Source organism: Sardina pilchardus, chromosome 24 (assembly GCF_963854185.1).
Source record: "Sardina pilchardus chromosome 24, fSarPil1.1, whole genome shotgun sequence".
NCBI lineage: Eukaryota > Metazoa > Chordata > Actinopteri > Clupeiformes > Clupeidae > Sardina > Sardina pilchardus.
The window spans coordinates 25,752,065-25,771,438 of NC_085017.1; the positions used below are offsets into that span (position 1 = coordinate 25,752,065).

The 19,374-nt window shown below is 47.8% G+C and overlaps 2 protein-coding genes across 3 annotated transcripts; both read left to right on the forward strand.

Moving 5' to 3' along the window:
* The first annotated feature begins 229 nt into the window (after positions 1–229).
* LOC134072940 (claspin) lies at positions 230–12,457 on the forward strand. Its single transcript, XM_062529824.1, has 24 exons — positions 230–453; positions 1,704–1,821; positions 2,205–2,569; positions 2,783–2,932; positions 3,078–3,119; positions 3,249–3,321; positions 3,777–3,879; positions 4,057–4,550; positions 4,954–5,139; positions 5,617–5,777; positions 5,888–6,063; positions 6,184–6,233; positions 6,377–6,567; positions 7,533–8,004; positions 8,182–8,245; positions 8,368–8,455; positions 8,616–8,755; positions 8,911–9,072; positions 9,209–9,330; positions 10,162–10,289; positions 10,510–10,657; positions 10,771–10,844; positions 11,273–11,431; positions 12,146–12,457. The coding sequence occupies exons 1-24, from the start codon at positions 430–432 to the stop codon at positions 12,260–12,262; spliced, it is 3,807 nt and encodes a 1,268-aa protein (XP_062385808.1). The 5' UTR covers positions 230–429; the 3' UTR covers positions 12,263–12,457.
* Positions 12,458–14,198: 1,741 nt separating this feature from the next.
* On the forward strand, positions 14,199–16,985 carry LOC134073000 (UPF0500 protein C1orf216 homolog). 2 transcript variants are annotated; one of them, XM_062529925.1, is made up of 2 exons: positions 14,199–14,317; positions 15,455–16,985. In XM_062529925.1, exons 1-2 carry the CDS (start codon positions 14,313–14,315, stop codon positions 16,497–16,499), a joined length of 1,050 nt encoding a protein of 349 aa, XP_062385909.1. In that variant the 5' UTR covers positions 14,199–14,312; the 3' UTR covers positions 16,500–16,985. The 2 variants fall into 2 exon arrangements, with proteins under 2 accessions (XP_062385909.1, XP_062385908.1); XM_062529924.1 differs by having other exon boundaries at positions 14,209–14,317; positions 15,460–16,985.
* Positions 16,986–19,374: the final 2,389 nt, after the last annotated feature.

Here is a 19,374-nt window from a genome sequence, read left to right on the forward strand (position 1 = left end):
CCAACAATATTTTGTATCTGCGCTTGAAATAAATAATTCCCAGAGGTTGGATGAGGTGGTGTCATTATAGTACATGGTAGTATCAAAATCATAAAATCTTTCCATGTTTTGTTGTCACAAAATCAAAAAGTAAAACTTCCTGGTCCAAAGAGTCACTGTCCAATAGAAAGCTTGAGAGAAAGCTCATCATGTCCGGTGCCAGCAACGCGCGAAAGCTTGAAGTATTCACAATCGGGAAACAGGCGGGAGAGACGAGGCGGACATATAAGTAGTTACTAACCGAACAATAGCTCATTTTACGTTTTGTTAAAAGTATAGCTGGTGTTAAATAGCTAAACTATTTATGATTTTAAACTTGTGCACCAGTTTGGTTTGATGAAGTTACTGGGAGATTAGATACCGTATCACGTAAAGGATAGGTGGACCAAAATGAGCCTACTAGCCTCTCAACAGGTAACGTTATCGTTGACTTTCAGTTTATCGCTGGCTAACATTTTGTTTATATAAATTGTCAAGCTAATCGGCGTTAATAACGCCAAGTTTAACTTAATTGCTTACGCATTCGTTACCTCGTTAAACCACTTTGAAAGTAGACCTATCTGTAGCTACCCGCTGATAATGACAGTGTTTGAGCAAAATGACTGTTTCATTTCATCATGTAAATCCCACCAAAACATACAAGCTCGAGCTCTCAGCTAAAGTTAGCAAGCTAACTTCGTTGATACATTTGGTGTTTGCGTATTAAAATGAATGTTATGTTAATGTAACCAGCACATGATAACTTTAATTGACGTTAACATTAACATTAAGTCAGGACATTCGCATAACGAGCCATCATATCGAGGTACAATAAGATACCCATATGGAGGTCTTCAGGCCTCCTGTTCTTACAAGTGCATAAGCGGTTGTTTTGGGCTATTTTGAGGCGAGGACTAACCTATTGTTATAAACACTGTAAACATCAGCTAACTATACTGGACTTTATGTCCAGAGAAAGCTGTTGGTCAAACTCTTGTTTTGTAAAACATTACTTTGTCGGTAGAAACCTTTAACCTTCAGCGGTTAATAATTTAATGTTACTTTGCGCCCGCCTAACTTAATCTTTAAATTTTAAATTTCCCTTGTAGAAAGTTTGTATGCTCTCGCCGAAAGAAAGGGTGCGATATCATGTTAACACTTGGCATTCACTATTGATTAAACACAAAATAAATAGTAGATGGTTGAGGATCTGTCTAGATATTTTTATTCACTGGTAATTCAGACAGAGAAGGACTAAAGTTTAATGTTCACAAACGTTTGTCGGGTGTTCTCATGTATGCACAAAGGGTTGTATCTAGCCCCCCTGCCCCCTCCTTTGACCAGCTGTCAAGTCATTTTCACCATCTATTTTTCTTACCTCACCCTGACCCATAACTGGTTTAAGGCAACAAGGCAGTGATGGCTATTTAAAATGTGATCGAGTTTGGTTTTTAAATGGAATTTAGATTTGATGCAACCATGGACCTAGATACCTTAAAGGTTCTATCTGCATTCATTATCTGGTCTGACTTGTAATTCCTCAGTTGTCAGTTTTTTTACTTAGTATTTATGTCCTTAAGACAAAAGGTGTGAGAAAGCCTTTCTGAGTGTCAGCTGTAAAAGTTTGCTGTGTGTGTAGTACCAGTTGGTCATGTACCATTTGGCCTTTTTCTCTTCCTCTCTAGCCCCCACTGGTGCTGCCGGTCGAGTCCCTGCCAGCTGAGAGTGATGCTGATAGCGGGATGGGCTCACCAATGGAAGTGGAAACCAGTGAGAAGCCACCCCCACCAGAAAAACCAGCAGGTAAGTGCTCCATAGTCATGGAAAAGTTACTGTGATTCATTATTCTAACTAGTCTGGCTATCACCATTCTTAGCTCAATCTTTTAAGATTGAACATTAGAATGGGGGGTCGGTGCTTTATTTCTGCTGAACAAGAGGCGTGATCAATGGGCATTGTTCAAATGACTCCGTACACTTGGATAGTTCTTCAACCAATCAGACCAACGATCCAGTGCGTCTTTTGGATAAGCTAGTTTGTGATTGGACCCAAAGGTTTTGGACAGGAAGCAGATGTGCAGGTTTCCAGCCTGAGCTGTTGGGGGGGATCCAAATTTCCAGCAGCCGGCAGGTCAGGCAGGGTTCACCCAGCCTATATTCTAACGTGATATCCGTGTTGTCTTCTAGACTCTGACGACGACGAGGACATTGCAGTGGCCAGGAAGCCTCGCTCTCGTAAGGCTCTGAGGGACAGCGACAGTGACGAGGCCGAGGAGGCGGGCGGGATGGACGGCGCGCTCGTCCTCTCTGCGTCCAGCGAGGCCGAGGCAGAGGAGGCGGCCGAGGAGCAGACGAAGGTGAAGAAGGCGACGAGGACGAAGAAAAGGATCGCTCGTGTCTCCAGGGACAGTGAGGACAGTGAGAAGGAGAATAACGAGGAGGAGGAGGACAGCGTGCGAGACGGTGGGAGGAGGAAGGAGAAGTCCAAGCGCCGTAAGGAGAGAGGGAGGAAGAAGGAGGCTGGAAAGAAGCAGCCGAAAGAGGCGGATGAAGTGAGTGTGAGAACAGCTCTAATAGAGCGCTGCCGGAACATAGACATTTTATTGAGTGATTCTACTGAAGATCCTTGTTGACCATGTGAAATTGAGTGAATTAAATGAAGAACGTCTGGTGCTGATGGTTATTTGTAGGTAGAGATGGTTTCATATATCTGAATGAATTTGTCTTTCGAATCATTCTGATCTACGTTTGTGCTGTGCTCTCAGGAGATCCGGACCCCTGCAGGTATCAATGATAGTGGCTGTCTCCTTGGCAACTCAGACCTGTTTGATGCAGAGCAGGAGGAAGATGAGAAGGAGGAGGAGTCTGTAGAGGCAATTAGAGCGGCTGTCAAACAGAAGGCCAAAAAACACAAGGTCAGACACCTATGCCCACTGCCCTTTCTTCCACACACAAATTCTCTCCATAACACATGCACGTCTGATTCGACGCATAATTAAGAATTCCGTTGAGGTAATTGTAGTGTTTCTTTTAACTGTCTACTTTGCGCATGCACTTCAGCCTCACCTCGAAGAAGAGTATGCAGAGAAGCCCCAGCGTGTGGTAAGGCTTTGCTTATTTTGGATTTTCCTCTGGAAACATCTTGCATAAGTGCGTTGCCTGCTGTTATTCCCTCATGTTTATTTGTGTTCAATCCTGTGTCTTTGTGTCTGTCTGTGCGTGTGTGTGTAGGAAAGAAAGGCAGCACGTGCCAGTAAGGAGTATATGAAGCAGCTGCACAGCGAGACCCAGAGGCTTGTCAGAGGTCAGTGCCCACTGGAGTAAACTGTTTACGGTACTAGCTGTACATACACGCCGCTGCCAACTTGAGCTTCCAAAGATACAGGACGTCATTCATTATCAATGGAAGCCGACTTCTCTCAGCTGCAAGCAGCGGCAAATCCATCGGCATCGCGTTTTGGGCGTCTTGAGCGTCAAGCAGAAAGTTGAAATTGGGTCAACTTTATGGTAATGAGCTTTGACGTGGTTCAGCGGCAAATGAACATGATTGAAAATAGAATGCTGCCACGTCAGAGCGGCCAAAGCGTTTGAAGCGTCCAAAGCTTCCCCCAAGCATCCTTGGCAGGGCGTCCAGATCTTCTTGAAAGCCCAAGTCGGCGGTGGTGTGTACTGTATGTACAGTACTGCTGATCTCTGAGGCCATGCTCTACCAAACACATTTGATTGCTGAGCAGGTTTTTCTGTCTCCCTTCCCTTTAGAATCCAGCATTGGGCTGCCTTACCACCTGCCCGAGCCCAAGAGCATCCATGAGTTCTTCAAAAAGAGAGCCAGACCTCAAGGGCCTGGCATGTCTCTTCTGAAGTAAGACTCACGCACTCACTCAATCTAGAAAAATTAGCATTTGTAGCATCTCGCATGCCCACAATTGCACACACTACTGCACGTGATACCCATTGTCTCAACTATACCTGTGGATGCATGAACTAATACACACATGAATGTATCGCTGACCCTCTGCTCTCCCCCGGTCCTGTTCAGGTCAGCAGAGTACCAGGCTGTTATCCGGGAGGCCACTTCCGCCTCAACCAAGCAGAGCCAGACTAAGGAGCCCCAGCAGGCTGAAGAGGCCCCTGCAGCGGCCTCTGACCTTCAGGTGCCCACAGACGCCCCATCGGTGCAGCAGCAGGAGGAGGAGCCCACCGCCCAGCCAGACTCCAGTGAGGCCACGCCAGACGCCCCATCAGACATTTTGATGGAGGACGCACCGTCCCTCTCAGACGTGCCTGCGGTCACAGACGTCCCCGAGGTTCCTGGGTCAGAACCTGAGGTGCCTGGGTCGGAGCCCAAGGCTACGGACGCACCCGCTGATCTAGCCCCTCCTGCGGAAGCGGAAGCTCCAGCTCCGGTCATCAAAACCCGTAAGGACAAACTGACCCGGCTCCGAGAGCTGGGACTGGACCCGCCACCGGTGGCCAAACTCCGGTCCTCTGATGACGCCTTTGTGGAGCTGGAGGCCCCACAGGTGAACCCAGGTGAGAGCACAAACAAGCACCAAGCACATGCTGTGTTGTCATGACCATGTGATCGTGCACTGTGTAAGCTTATAATCTAATGTTTTATGTTATCAGATTTTAACTCCATTCAGAACTTTCACAGTTTTGTTTTCACATTGAACTAGATGGTGAACAGTATAAATAGTTCATGTTTTAGTTGATCGTTGTTAGTCGTAAGTCAAAGAAAAGTCTGCTCCAATCAGATTTTGCTCCTGATAGTTTAATTTAGTTCCCTGACGTTTCAGGCCCATCAACCCTTCCTCAGACGTCCAAGTTGTTAGTTGTTACTGGTGATGCAGGGATGCCGTGTTCAGAAGGAAGATTTGAGTCGTGGGTGTGTGCGTTTGTGATTGTGACGACGAGCGCGCTTGTGTGTGTGCAGCTCTGGAGGCCCTGAAGGACCGGTTCCTGCGCCACATCCAGCCCGTGGCCCGGCCCAAGGGGGAGCGCTCCGTGCAGCTCAGCGTGATCCGGAAGGACAGCACCGCCGGCGGGCAGGAGGAGCTGCGCACCGATGCCCTCACCGTCACCCTCACCGAGGAGGAGAAGCTGCCCTCCACCAAGCCAGGTAAGCGGAGTGGTAGATAGGGCTGCTCGATTATGGTTAAAAACCATTTTTCACTAAACTGGGTGAGTGAGGGGGGGAATCGCTGCAACAGGCTGAAGTTTCCGTTCAGCTGTAGTTGGCTGCATGTTTGTATGTGGGTGTGCGTAGACCATGTCCAGATCAGAGATCCAACACAGAGATCTGTGTCATATACTGTGTGACAAACATTTTCACAGATTTGTGTTTGTGAAAAGATCCACAGAATTCTGTCAAAAGATCCTTTGGCTACACCCACCACACTAGTTTACGTGACCGTGTCATGTAATGTCAGCGTGCAGTATTTGTATCTATGATGGATGGTTTGTGTGTGTGTCTGTGTCTGTGTGTGTGTTTATGTGTGTTTGAGCGGTATTTGCTCTTCTCAGACACCTATCCAATAAGCCATGGTTAACTGTGTGTGTGTGTGTGTGTGTGTGTGTGTGTGTGTGTGTGTGTTAGGCGAGTGTCTGCTCCTGCTCAAGTCCCGTCTCCAGAAGGCCATGGCGGTGCGGCGGCAGGAGGAGAGACAGAAGCGCGCCGCTCTTTATCGCCTCGACAACGAGGACTGTGGAGAGGAGGAAGAGGAGGAGGAGGACATGACCGAGTCTGAGGAGGAAGAGGTACACTAGGACCATTTTGTTGCTAACACTGAATGTTTCCATGTACGTGTGTGTATTTGTATTTGAGTTTATTTTTAACTCTCCTGTGTGTTTGTGTGCGTGTGTGTCAGGGTGTGGACGAGCTGCTTGGTGGAGGTGACGAGCAGCAGGATGGGGATGAAGATGATGAAGAGGAGGAGGAAGAGGCTGCGGATAGCAACATGGCAGTGATGAGGAGCCCCTCCCCGCGTCATGACAACGATGGAACTCTTATGCTATTCGCTGGAAGCTCCTGCTCACGCACCAGGTGACCACTTGTGTCCACGTGTGTGTGTGTGTGTGTGTGTGTGTGTGATAAACGGGCGAGAGGGAGACGTGACCTTAAACCTTGTTTGGTTTGCTGACTGCGTTTGTTTTGTCCCCTCAGTGACGGAGTGAAGAGGATGGGAGCTGGTCAGGACAGCGATAATAAACTGGGTGAGTGAGGGCGGCATCGCTGCAACAGGCTGACGTTTCCGTTCAGCTCGAGTAGCTGCGTGTTTGTATGTGGGTGGGTGTGCGTAGCGCGTACTTGTGTGATTGAGACCAAGTGTTTGCGTTGTCTCGTCTCCGCTCCGCAGAAGAGGACGACTCTCTGTCCTTGGTGAAGGACAGCAGCCACAACAGCAGCTTTGAGCTCATGGGCTCCATGATCCCGTCCTACCAGCCCGTCAGCCGGACCGCGGGGCGCGGCGTGGCCTCCAGCGTCTTCCGCTCCCCCTCCCCCTCCCCCTGCCTCTTCAGACCCAGCTTCCTGGGCTCCGCCTCCAAGGTGAGCCGAGCGCGCACACACACACACACACACACACACACACACACACACACAAGCCAATTTCATATTAATAGATGTTATTCACCCATAGTACGGTATGTCACAACTTGCCGTTACACAATACACATGTAATATCCCAAACACACACACACACAAACAAACAAACAAGCCAATTTCGTATTAATAGATGTTATTCACCCATAGTATGTCACAACTTGCCTTTACACAATACACATGTAATATCCCAAACACACACACACACACACAAACAAACAAACAAACAAACAAGCCAATTTCATATTAATAGATGTTATTCACCCATAGTATGTCACAACTTGCCGTTACACAATACACATGTAATATCCCAAACACACACACAAACAAACAAACAAACAAACAAACAAACAAACAAGCCAATTTCGTATTAATAGATGTTATTCACCCATAGTATGTCACAACTTGCCTTTACACAATACACATGCAATATCCCAAACACTTCTTTTTGCATTAAGAAGACCTAGCAGGATGGAAACATTGCCTTTTTAAACGTTAAATATGGGAGCTTAAAGCAGTGTTGTAGACATTTACATTTTTTCACTGAAGCAAGATGAATTTGTCCCGCGCCTGCCAGAAGATGGGACGTGCACACAATAACTCATCACCCATAGTATCACTCATAGTATGTCACAACTTGCCCTTTCAGGAATGTTACGCAGTTATTATTTTTATACAGAATACATGTTGATGTCCATTCAGTACTTCAGAACCACTTCATTGCTCTTTTGACCTGCCCTAGACCTGGACCAGATTCACTCCATTATCTGCTGTATTCTATGCCTGGCTCAGTATAGCAACCCTTTCACTAACAACTAGGGACTTGTATCTCTAAAGGCTGAACACTGTGAGACCTACACATATATGCATATATTAACGTGTGTGTGTGTGTGTGTGTGTGTGTGTGTCAGAGCTCTGGTAAGGATCCGTCTCTGCTGCTGCCCCTGCCGGTGGAGGACTCCCAGGACCTGTACGCGCCCCCCTCCCCCTCCGAGGCCCCCCTGGGCGGCTTCTCCCTGGACGAGGACACGGCTACCCACCTGGAGGAGCCGCAGTCGCAGCTGCTGACGGCCGACGGCTTCCTCAACGTGGGTCGCCCCGGGGCGCCCCCGACGACGACGACCTCCTCGTCGCGGCAACGGCTGATCCTGGAGAGCCTGGACGAGAACGCCATGGACGCCAACATGGACGAGCTGCTGGGGCTGTGCTCGGGAGGCTTCGCCACGCAGAACGCGAGCGGGTCGTCGCTGGCGCGCACCCCCACGGGCGCTCTGGAGCGCGCCGCCAGCCCGCTGCCCCCAAGCCTGCCCGACATGCAGGCCAGCTCGGACACGGACATGGACCAGCTGCTTGCGCTCTGCTCCGGAAAGTTCACCAGCCCCAGTGAGTGCTCTGCTCGATCGTGTGTCTGTGGTGTGTCTGTGGTGTGTCTGTGGTGTGTCTGTGGTGTGTCTGTGGTGTGTCTGTGGTGTGTCTGTGGTGTGTCTGTGGTGTGTGGTGTGTGTGTGGTGTGTGTGTGTCATTCATCTGAATATACAGTATGTGTGTCCGCTCTTACAGGTGCTACTCCACTGACGTGTGCGTCCAGCCCCGCTTCTCACTCACAAACTACAAAGGCCAGCAGGTACCACGATATACAAGAATTCTGTTTCATAGTTTCTCTCATAAGACGGTCTTTGGTCATGAGGTTCTGTGGATTAGTCCAGTATATCAGAGTGTTTTGTTTGTGTGTGTGTGTGTGTGTAGGGGAGAGACGGGGTGTGAGGATGAGGAGCCAGAGGAAGATGATTGTGAGTTCAAGCTCCTGTCAGATGTGGAAAGTCTCAGTGGCCAGGTGAGTACGCAGAAATATTTGTGTGTGTGTGTGTGTGTGTGTCTGTATGTTTATGTTTTTATTGATGTGTGTATTTGCTGTACATCAGTGTGTACATGGTATCTGGACATTTTTGCTGTGAGACTGTACATGTGGTAACATTCTTTATTTCTGCTCTCAGGAGGATGAATCGGGTGAGGAGGATGAGGGAGATAAGGATGAAGATGAACAGCAAGGAGATGAAGACGAGGATGAGGGCGAAGCAGAGGAGGAGGAGGAGAAGCAGGCAGTGTTCGGCCGACCGAAAGGAAAGAGGAAACTGTAAGGACCATGTCTTTATCTGTGACCAGAAGTAATAGCTTCCCAGGCAGACATTGTTGACCATGATGAGCTCACATCTCATCTGATGGGCTCACATCGTCTTTCTTTTTGTCTTTTTTTTTTCCCCCTCTCTTCTCTTTGTCTGTGTCTCTCAGGAGGCTGACTGAGTTTGTGGACTCTGAGGCCGAGCTGTCGGGCAGTGATTTGGGCAGTGATGACGAGGAGGGTGGCGGAGACAGCGAATATGAGGAAGATGAGGGACAGGACGACCTGCCATCTGATGAGGAGCTGCAGGACCAAGTCAACAAGATCCACATGTAAGACACACACACACACGCGTGCACACACACACACACACACACACACACACACACACACACACACACACACACACACACACACTTGCTCTCTCATACACACTCACTCATTTTGATGTGTCGCTCATTTTTACAGGAAGCAGGTGCTTGACGATGATAAGCGTCAGCTGCGTCTGTATCAAGAACGTTACCTTGCCGACGGGGATTTGCACTCAGATGGACCAGGACGAATGAGACGCTTCCGCTGGAAAAACATGGGTAGGCACCAGCACATTTAATCAGTTCTCGCTTGCTCACTCACACGCACTGTCTCTCACACTCTCTCGCTCACACACACACACACACACACACACACACACACTCCCTCTCTCACACACACACTCTTGCTCTCACACACACACTCAGCCCTCCTGTCTCTTTCTTAGTCATTTATCTGATTGTCAAGTAGTTTTTTATTTGTCCCAGCTTGGGCAATTGTTTTGCAGCAGTAGCACACACACATACACTTCCATATACACATACACTAACACACTTCCACAGGACATTTATAAAAATAAATAATTAAAAGTGTAAAAGATAAGCCCAGAAATAAATAAATACATAAATACACAGCCTGCATATGGCTATCTGCGTTTCTTAATGGAGTTAAGCAGTTGAACAGTGGAGGGTATGAAAGAGTGCTTGTATCTGTTTGTCCTGGCTAGTGGATATTTAAAACGGGAGCCAGAGGGCAAAAGCTGAAATTCACTGTGCAGAGGATGGGTGTAATTATCCAAAATAGACTCAGCCTTCCTAATTGCCTGTTCTTCATATAAAGCAGTCAAGCTTTTCTGTTGAACACCGGTTATTTTACTGCTTACCTTGATAATCGTAGATATGGCATTTTTGTTTTTGACAGTGATGCTTGATTGTATCAACGGTGTCTATCTCCGTCTGAGAGAGATGACCTCTGGCAGCGGCTGGGACTGAAAATGAGACTGAACTCATTCTCTCAGCATCACATTATGTGAGCTGGTGATCTGCTCTTGAAGCTCACTTGTGTAAAACACAAACTAATGAGTGCGTGCGTGTGTGTGTGTTTCTTCAAAGAGAACGGCTTTGATTTTGAGGGCCCCGGAGGTGAGGGTGAAGATGAGGAGGAGGATGAAGAGCTGGACCAGACTGAACTGCAGAGGAGGAAAGAACGCCTGGAAAGGGAGCAGTGGCTAAAGGAGCAGGTGTGTGTGTGTGTGTGTGTGTGCGCGCGCATGTGCACATGTGATTTTTTTGTGGCTGTGTGTTTGTGATCTTATGTAGCTGTGTGTGTTTGTGTGCATGTGATCTTATGTGGCTGTGTGTGTGTGTGTATGTGTATGTGTGTGATCTTATGTGGTTGTGTGTGTTTGTTTGTATGCATGTTTGTGTGTATGGCTGATTATGTGTGTGTGTGTGTTGCAGTCTGAGGCGCAGTCCAAGAAGAGTAAAGGTGCGGCAGTGGAGGTGGAGGTGGAGGAGGAGGAGGAGGATGAGTGCTTTGGTGAGGAAGAGAACAGTCAGTTCATGAAACTGGCCAAGAAGGTGATGGCAAAGACCCTGCAAAAGAAAGGTGAGCCCAAAGTAAAACTTCCATCAGTCTGTCTTGTTTGTTTGTTTGTTTGTTTGTTTGTCTTTCTCTCTCACACACACACACTCACACTCGCACTCTCTCTGTGTTTCCAGAGGCTCCTGTTGCTCCGGTTCTAGAAAAGAGAGCTGCATCGGACCCATTCCGGAGACCTGCTCCAGCTGCAGTGGTCAGTAACTCATAATCACTGACTCTTTTCTAACATCACATCTATGGGTCTCTCTCAACATCCCTCCTCGATCCTCGATGCTCGGTCCTCCAGACTCGCCCCCACTGATCTATAACTAGCACTGGATAAATTAGCCCATTGTTGCCACCCCATCATTCTTTATCTAGATCAGTGAGAACGAGGACCGAGGAAGGAAGGGAGGATCTATAAAATGCGAATGAGAGGCACCCCATGTATACACATTATATCTAGAATTCTGAGCCTTCTCAACCCCTTGCCCACGGTTTAGCAGTTTTCAAAATGCAGTGAGTGGGGCTCAGAGCTGAGGGTGAAACTTCCCACTTTAATGTAAACTGTGTCAGTTGCAGTAGCTATGCAAGGTCTAACGTGCACTGTGTCATGACCTTTTGACCTCTGCTCTCCTAAAGGTCAAGAGGGGGTCATTGCTGAGCCAGCCAAAAACCATGCTGCAGAAGCTTGCCACCATCTCCGACGGCAACCCCATTGGCCCGCGCAACACTCGTGGCTTCCTGTTCCAGACTCTCTCTCCGGAGAAGAACTCCACCTCCTCAGACCGTCCCAAACAGGCAAGTTATGCCAGTCATTCCCACCAGCAGCATGTTTCCAGTTTAACTCAAAATCCCATGTACCAAGTCAATATACCGTTGGGGGTAGTGCTTAGGATTCATTTGCAGTACATATTTTTGTCCACTAAGAGGAGCTAAAGCTTTAAATGCCACCATGTCCAGGCAAGGATTAAAGATGTCCTTCCTCCTTTGTACCACAAGGGGGTACTTTTTTCCCCTTTCTTTATACCCTGCTCTGAAATGAAGCTAGTGAATGTTGAGCTCATTGTCACGGTAGCGTTGTTTAACTAAGGATCTGTGTGTGTGGTTTATCCAGAATGTGTGTTAGGTGCACACCTTCAAGTTGTTCCAGGGACACTGTAATCCCTTGTAATATAGCTGACATATGTAAATCACTTTGGACAACAGTGTTTGCTAAATTGATGAATGTAAATACTTGTAGTCCATAACTAAATGAGAGGACTTGCATATAGATAGATAGATACTTTATTGATCCCCAAGGGTAAATTCAAGAAAGTAGAAAATATAGAAGGGTCTTTAATCTCTAATGGGAGCTGCAAGGCACTTGGCTCCCTATGGCTCAGCAGAAAGCAACACATCTTGAAGGTTGATGTCTGAAACAAATCTGTTTTCAACCATTTTAGGTTCCAAATAGTCTTCCCATCTTGTTTTCCCATCTTGTTCTCACTTTCACCGTGTACTTCATTCTCTTAGGTGAAGAAGAGATTGAGCTCCGATTCGCCGGCACCCATAGCCAAGCGACCACGGCAAGAGAAAAAGGCAGCGGCCCCTGGACCTCAAAGAAGCATCTTCAGCTACCTGGAGAACTAACGCACATAAAACGCCTGTGTGACCTTGGCCCCCCCTCACCCTCACCTTGGTGAGACAACAGAATGGCAATTTCAACTGTTTGCAGTTTTATCATGTAAATATTGTTTTTGGTTGCTTTTAAATGTAAGATTGTTTTAATTTGTTTTACTTTTTAATGTATTTTAGTGTGCTGTAAATAAAGGATATTTTAACATAGCTGAAGTCTCGATCTGCTCTCTGCACAGGGTCTCTTTCCTTAATCTGTAATAATAATGTGTACCACTAGCCTGGCATAGCCATCTGTAAGCTTCCGCTCAATTTTCATTTCCCTTCACCATTCAAATTAGTACGAGGGTTTGGTTTGACCAGGCTATTGTACCACTAACTGTGTAGATAATATGCAGTTTGTTGCTGTTTAAGATCACCTCATGAGGGGGCTGTAATGAGCCACTACATTTTACTGCTGCCCTTGAAGCAATTACTGGGTGGACATTTTGTCCAGTTTCACTGAGAAACATAGTTAGCCTGTCTCAGTGTGGTTTTAAGGTCAATAAAATGACCTTTACCTGCAGATATACAATGCTATCATTTGTATTATCTAGCTAAGTCCCTTATTCATGATTGCAACAGTTCAGTTGAATATTCACGATGACCTGATACAGGCCTACAAAGTGGCTGTGCTTGGCAAGAGTATGGCAGCCGTAGCCTATACTTATCAACTGGGGCTGTAGGCACACGTGCACTTGAGCATACCCACCATGCGGCGTGTGAGACAGTGCTGGTGGGCGTTGTGTCGAGTGCGGGGAAGCTGCCACTCCTCATCTGACTGCGTGTATCTGACAGGCCAACCGGCGGCACACCCGACGGGCGCTGTCACACTCATCGGCACCGCGCACAGACACGGAGGAGGGTTAAAGCTCGAGTCTCCACGGGGCTTTAACTCTTACACACAGGTCTCAGCTAAGATCAAAATCATGATGCCTCATTTGTGTGTATGTTGGACTTCAAACTCTCCTTGCCTTTTGTTTATTTCGCTCTTATGCGTTTGGAACAATGCTGTTCATTTAAACGCATCTGGTTCCACGCAATATTCAACAATCAAAATGAATTTGAATGCGATAATCATAGCAACGTTCTTTCACCTCCTGGAGTTGTTTGAGTTAGGCCTTATTTTCTTTTCGGTCTCCCAGACTCCCTCTCCCCTTTGCTCATTCTTTCGTTTGGAAGATGGAGATGGTTTAGCATGTGACGAGGCCGCGGGCCGCATTCTTGTTTGATGTATTTTTTATGTGTTAAGGCTACTGTTGAAGGCTGGCGAGGCGGAGGGGCCTGGAGACGCCCGGAGGAGCAGCACTTGAATGGGGATGTTGTTGGACGGGTTGAGGAGTGAGCGGGGGAGGGGGGAGGTGTTCTGCCGGCAGCCATCGCTTGTCATGGGACGGGAGAGAACACAGGCTACTTACGGAGTCTGTGTGATGTACAAAAACATGCTCAGACACAACAGACGCAATCTGTGATGCCAAACGATCAGATGTCACAATTTTCTAATATCACTCTAACCAAATATAGAGCCATGCATCACAGGTAGCCTATAATTGAATCCGTAAAAAGAACATCCCTGCAAAGTTGCAATATAAAATGGTAGCCCCCAGTGTGTTAATTATGTTCTGGTACCGTGCTACCTAACAAGCTATTTGCCCAAGTTTGTGCTCATTTCCCTTGTTCTGCGGCCCCTGCCCAGTTTGGGAAGTGAGTCATACGCTCAGCCAGCGGTAGGCCTACGCGCATCATAAGCACTGACTGTACACAGGAAGGGAGGGGGAGAGGGGGAGGTGGATTCACTGATAAACATCCTTTTAACAGCTCGGCGGGAGGAGGGCCGACGGGGAGGGCATCTTTATCGTCTACGAAGAATAAACGGTAAGACAAGGCCTTCCATTTATTTACCTCAGATTGTGTTTTTGCGCGTCCCTGATTTAGGCTATGTAATAAAGCCGTCTAAAGAGCAGACCATCACTAGCTGGATGAACGGAGAGCGCAAGGTTTTTTCGCCGAGCGCAGGAGCCGAGAGATGGGGTGAGACTCAAACAGAGCGATGCTCTTACATAACAAGCCATGGCCGGATTAATCTCGACATAATATTTTTCATATTTTTTTCAAATTACGTTATTGCGATATTTTATGGGCGTTGTCTTATGCATGGATCGTAATCCACATTTCTCTCCGCTTTTGATGATAGCATACAGTATTGACAGTTCAGTTTACTGTTGTAGAATTACATGAGCCTTCGCCACATTCTAACCTCAAGAGACGCATCCTAATGTACTGCATTTACAGTGGCTTGGAAATGTGTCCTTCAGCTAGGCGTCATGCTATAGATGTCAAGCAAGGTAGGCGATAATGTATGGTTCTCTCACCTCATTACATTCCCTTCAGTCACCGAAGACAAGAACGTGACGTTGACTTTATGATCGGGGCTCTACATTTGTCACGTTGATTTGATGATCAGACAGAAGTTAAAGTAGCCTGGTCGTCACGCTACGCCGGAGGCGCGTGGTGGCTGTCCTTCAGCACCACGTGCCTGTACATCTGTATAGGTTGCATTTCTATGTTGTTGAACGGAAATTATACAATGGAGATGAATACAATAGCTGAATGAGCTAGACTGTACCATTCCAAAGAAAATTCAATTGTTTTTCATGAAAGAGCTAGGCTATAGCCATACAGGAGAATATTGGTGATTTACAGTGACAATTTTGGTCAGCCAATGTAATAAGTGATATTTGTAGTATTTGTACTTGTCTTAAATAGCGGTTATGTTCACTAAAGAAATTTGGAATACTCCTTGGTTTTCTGAAAAGGCCTTATCTATTGTTCGCTTATGCTCTGCAATGATCATTTAGGAAAGGGCTGTGGTCTGTTTTTTTGTGCCTTCATTCCCAACAGCTTGCCATAGAAACTATAGGCCCACATCACGGTAATACGATTTCCAGTAGTCTATAGGGCATTTTGGGGTTGTGTGTTTGTTAGGCAGTCTTTTAGATTTGTTGTTCCTGTCTAGGTGAGTAGTCTTAGTATTTTAAAACTACTATATATGAAATAATATATGGATTTGAACAGGACGCAAAGGGCAGAAGCAGGCCAAGGGCAGAAGCAGGCCAAGTTTGTTAAACTCTCACGCTTTCTCTCTGATTTCCTGTCTGCCCCTTCCAGAGCAGTAGAGTCCCACACCAAGCCCAGAATGCTCCAGCAGGATCGCCCGAGCAACGCTGCCTATGGAGGCATGTCCTCCTCCCTGCGCCTGCTCAGCAACGGCCCCCAGCAGTTTAACAGGAAGTGTGAGAAGGACAGCAACTTCAACTTCCTGGGCGAGGACACCAACGACACTCTGGGGGGAGACGAGAACCGCAACCAGGTGAGGCCTCGCTCCCTGGGGCCGATGGGCCGCGAGCTGCCCAGCCCGATGCACCACGTCGGGGCGCCCCTGGGGCCGCTGTCCCCCCTGTCCCGCCTGCCCTGCTGGAGCCCGCTGGAGCCCCTCCCAGAGGTGGAGAGCGGCGATGACGGGGGCGGCCGGGTGCCCCCCGAGGGAGCCGAAGAAGGCAGGATAGACGAGGAGATGAGGCGACCCAGCGACCTGGAGAAGGAGAAGGAGAGGGAGCTGGAGGAGTCCCAAGAGTACAGCGGCAAGGAGGTGGAGGAGGAAGAGGAGGATGGCTTCGAGTGGGGCGACAGCGACGAAGAGTTTGCCTTCAGCTCCCACAGCAGCAGCGTCTCCTCGCTCGTGGACGGCGTCGGCGGCGGAGAGGCCGGCCTCGGCAACCTCCCGTCCGTCTGGGACCGCCTCTGCATCGGGGGCCCGCCCAGCGCCGAACAAGACCACACCTTCCCTGGCCCTCGGGGGGGCGAGAGCTTCAGGGGGATCCTGGAGGGGATGGAGCCGGGGGACGAGGACGGCTCCTCTGACTCCGACTGGGACGGCGGCGGAGGCGGCGGAGGCGGCGGCGGTTGTGGTGTCACCGGCGACGAGGCGCTGGAGGCCCTGTGGAGTGCCCAGGACCGCCAGCGCTTCAAGGAGCAAGAGATGCAGAAGCACCAGCTGCAGCTCACCATGTACCGGCGCCTGGCGCTGATCCGCTGGGTGAGGACCCTCCAGGGCCGCGTGCAGGACCAGCAGAACCGCCTGCAGGACAGCTTCGACGTCATCCTCACACACCGCAAGGAGCTCCTGCGCATGGGGGCCGCCGCCAGCCACTGAGGCGCCGTGCAGGGGAACCTCGGGGAACGTTCGGAACCAGCAGTCCGGAGTTAGTGTGGAGAGCGGCGTCATCCTGGGACTGTCCCCCCGACCGTAGAAATGACCGCAGCCAAAGACGCGATGATCAGACCTTGTTCTGTGATGGTCTCCTTTCCCTCTTCAACTCTGCAGGGATCAGTGTCGTTTAGTCTGGGTGATGTCTAGGCTAGTTATTTCCTGGTGTGTGATTCCTCTCTTCTGTCTTTGTGCTCCTTAGACAGGCTATGTATGTCTCTGTGTGAGTGACAGCATGTGTCTGTGCATCTATCTGTGTGTGTGTGAGTGGTTGGTTATAGGTTGAATTTCTGCTCCCAACCAGAGCCCTGGACAGATACTATAAGAATAACTCTATATATGACCTTTGAAATAAATTATATTAAAGTTTATCCAAGAGCTTATATCAGAAATTGATTCATATTATATGGAATAAATATCTAACCTCTTTCAGGTGTTTGAGGTGTCTGTTCATTGACTGAATAATTCAGTGAAAGAAAAAATCAATCCAGTTGAACTGAAAATGTTAGCAAGCTGAAGTTATTAGGATTATTCATCCTGAGTCTGAGTGACTCAGATATAGAAACAGTTTATGGCAGTCTTCGGTCATTGGGTAATCAGTTTTGCATTCAGGAGTCTATCTTTTGTTTGTGATATTTGCCTGGAAATTGGCCTCTCCAATTGGCCTGATATCACAAGAGTCCACTTGTGCATGTTCACAGATGAATAATTGTTCTGAATAGTAGTCAGTCCTTTTCGGCATCAATCACATACTTATCCACAACAACGCACATCTATCGCCCTAGTGCAGCCTATTTAACTTTGCGCGCGTGTAGACCTAAACGAGTGATATGTGGGCGCATGTTAAGGCAGATACTGTTCGTAATTTAATCCATCGTTTGAGCAGGTCTGCAAGGGCTGCACCCCCGCTTCCCTGTGTCCCTGGTTTTCTTTGCAGTATGTGCCTCGGGGCTCTGGCTCTCCAAGCCCGGGACGCACTCGCTGGTCCAGTCGCGCTCCAGAGCCAAGCCCTTGAGGCAAGTGGAGGATAATCTCCGGTTGGGCCGCCCGGCCCTGAGGCGCAGATTTCTGCTCTCCGCTTATCGCCATTATGGTCTGTATGCATAATAGTGGCAGAGCTTCGTAGCAGCAGACGATAATATTAATTTGTTGTTTGGTGAATTTTGTGCTAGTAGGGCGTCACACTTTATCCATTACATTTTCCGCCTTCAAAGATTGTGCCTCTGTAGTCAAAATTGTAGAAACGTCAAAAAAACATGGAGCCTAAACGCTACAATGCGACCTAATGCGGATGTCACATTTAAATATTCATGTTACTAGACACATTGTTTAGCCAAGCACTTGCAGTCAAAATACAATAGCCCCACAGCGTTTGTGCTTTACATAGAACTTTCAGGCACTTAAAAACCAAGTCGACTTCGTTAAGCGACACTAATGCGCAACACAGACCACCGGTGCGCCCTGCGCACTGATGACGCTGTATCAGATTCAAAAGTCAAAAGGTGTTTACCGTGTGTTCTAGGTAAACCTGCTGGTGATGCCTAATGGACTTTCACTGTCACTGAGCTCCATCATACTTAGCCCATCACAAGGTAGGCCTAATCTATAGTCTCGCCTGTGACCCATTCAGGTTAATCTGGGACTAAACGACAGGCGTAGCAATAGGCCGAGAATGAGTTGCACATTTACTTTTTGCTGGATTAAATGCTTGACGTGTGTTATTCGTATTTGTATCTCCCACATACTTGGGGAATCGTTTATTTTGTTATTATCTTATGAATAGGCCTAATGAGTTATTTTGTGTTCTTCCGTCATTTGGCTGTAACTGATGGTCGTTAACCCCTTAAATGTTTATCGGGTTAAATATCAGTATCATTGTTACTGAAATTTGGCCTATGGACATAGGGCAACACATAAAAATAGCTGTAACTAGCCTATTTACTTCTTGACCTTGTTTGGTCGTACGTCCCAAGTACATTCCGAGAATTTGGGAGATTTACATGCACTGGCCGAATACTGTCACTGGGGGGCGACACGTGTCCCATCCAATCTCAGTTTGGACCTGGGCGAGACACGGACCAGGCCTCGCGAGCATCCTATAATAGGTTCGCCCCTCACTATTTCTCTCTCTCGCTCTCCCCCCTCGCTCTGTTTCCGCCTGATGTAGTGTGACAGCACACTAGCCGCCAGCGTTCTGCTGGGGTGGAAGAGATCCACTCTGACAGTAGGGGTGGTGGGCATGGGGGCTGCTCGAAGCCCGCGGCCCGAGGAGGATGATGCTATCTGTCTACAGAGGGCAACAGACAGACAGAGACAGCCCGATAGACAGACCGTATAGATAGACAGAGACCATAAGATAGATAGATAGATAGATAGATAGATAGATAGATAGATACATTTAGGCTCATTAAATGTGATCATTAACATATGTGATGGATATGGGAAATCCAATTGAGACTATAAATTCAACAATTAAATAATAACGACCTGTTTAAATTGTATCTTTGCGTTGATACATCAGGGTATTACATCAGACATGTCCGTAAAACAGCCAATCCCAAGAAAAGTGCAAAGCAAAAAAAAAGCCTGTTGGTCAGGACTGCTCAGCTGCATCGTCTGCTTTAACCAGCTAATAAATATGAAAACAGCAGACTTAAACTTTCATTCGGTCACCGGTTGAAAGGATTATACCAGTCTATGGAGTCCCATGTAAATCTGGAAACCTCATAATGCCCAATGTTTTCCCATAAAAATGTGTTGAACAATAGCAAGAGAAAGGGGGCTTTTTCACGCATAAAGGGTTTTCACAAGACCTCAATGA

What these genes read in the sequence shown, in the direction of transcription:
- LOC134072940 (XM_062529824.1), top strand. Translation starts at nt 430, where the DNA reads ATGAGCCTACTAGCCTCTCAACAG. An exon ending in GCTGCCCTCCACCAAGCCAG is followed by an intron (nt 5,140 to 5,616) that starts GTAAGCGGAGTG and finishes TGTGTGTGTTAG; the next exon opens with GCGAGTGTCTGCTCCTGCTC. An exon ending in TCCTGGGCTCCGCCTCCAAG is followed by an intron (nt 6,568 to 7,532) that starts GTGAGCCGAGCG and finishes TGTGTGTGTCAG; the next exon opens with AGCTCTGGTAAGGATCCGTC.
- LOC134073000 (XM_062529924.1), top strand. Translation starts at nt 14,266, where the DNA reads ATGAACGGAGAGCGCAAGGTTTTTTCGCCGAGCGCAGGAGCCGAGAGA. An exon ending in CGCAGGAGCCGAGAGATGGG is followed by an intron (nt 14,318 to 15,459) that starts GTGAGACTCAAA and finishes CTTCCAGAGCAG; the next exon opens with TAGAGTCCCACACCAAGCCC.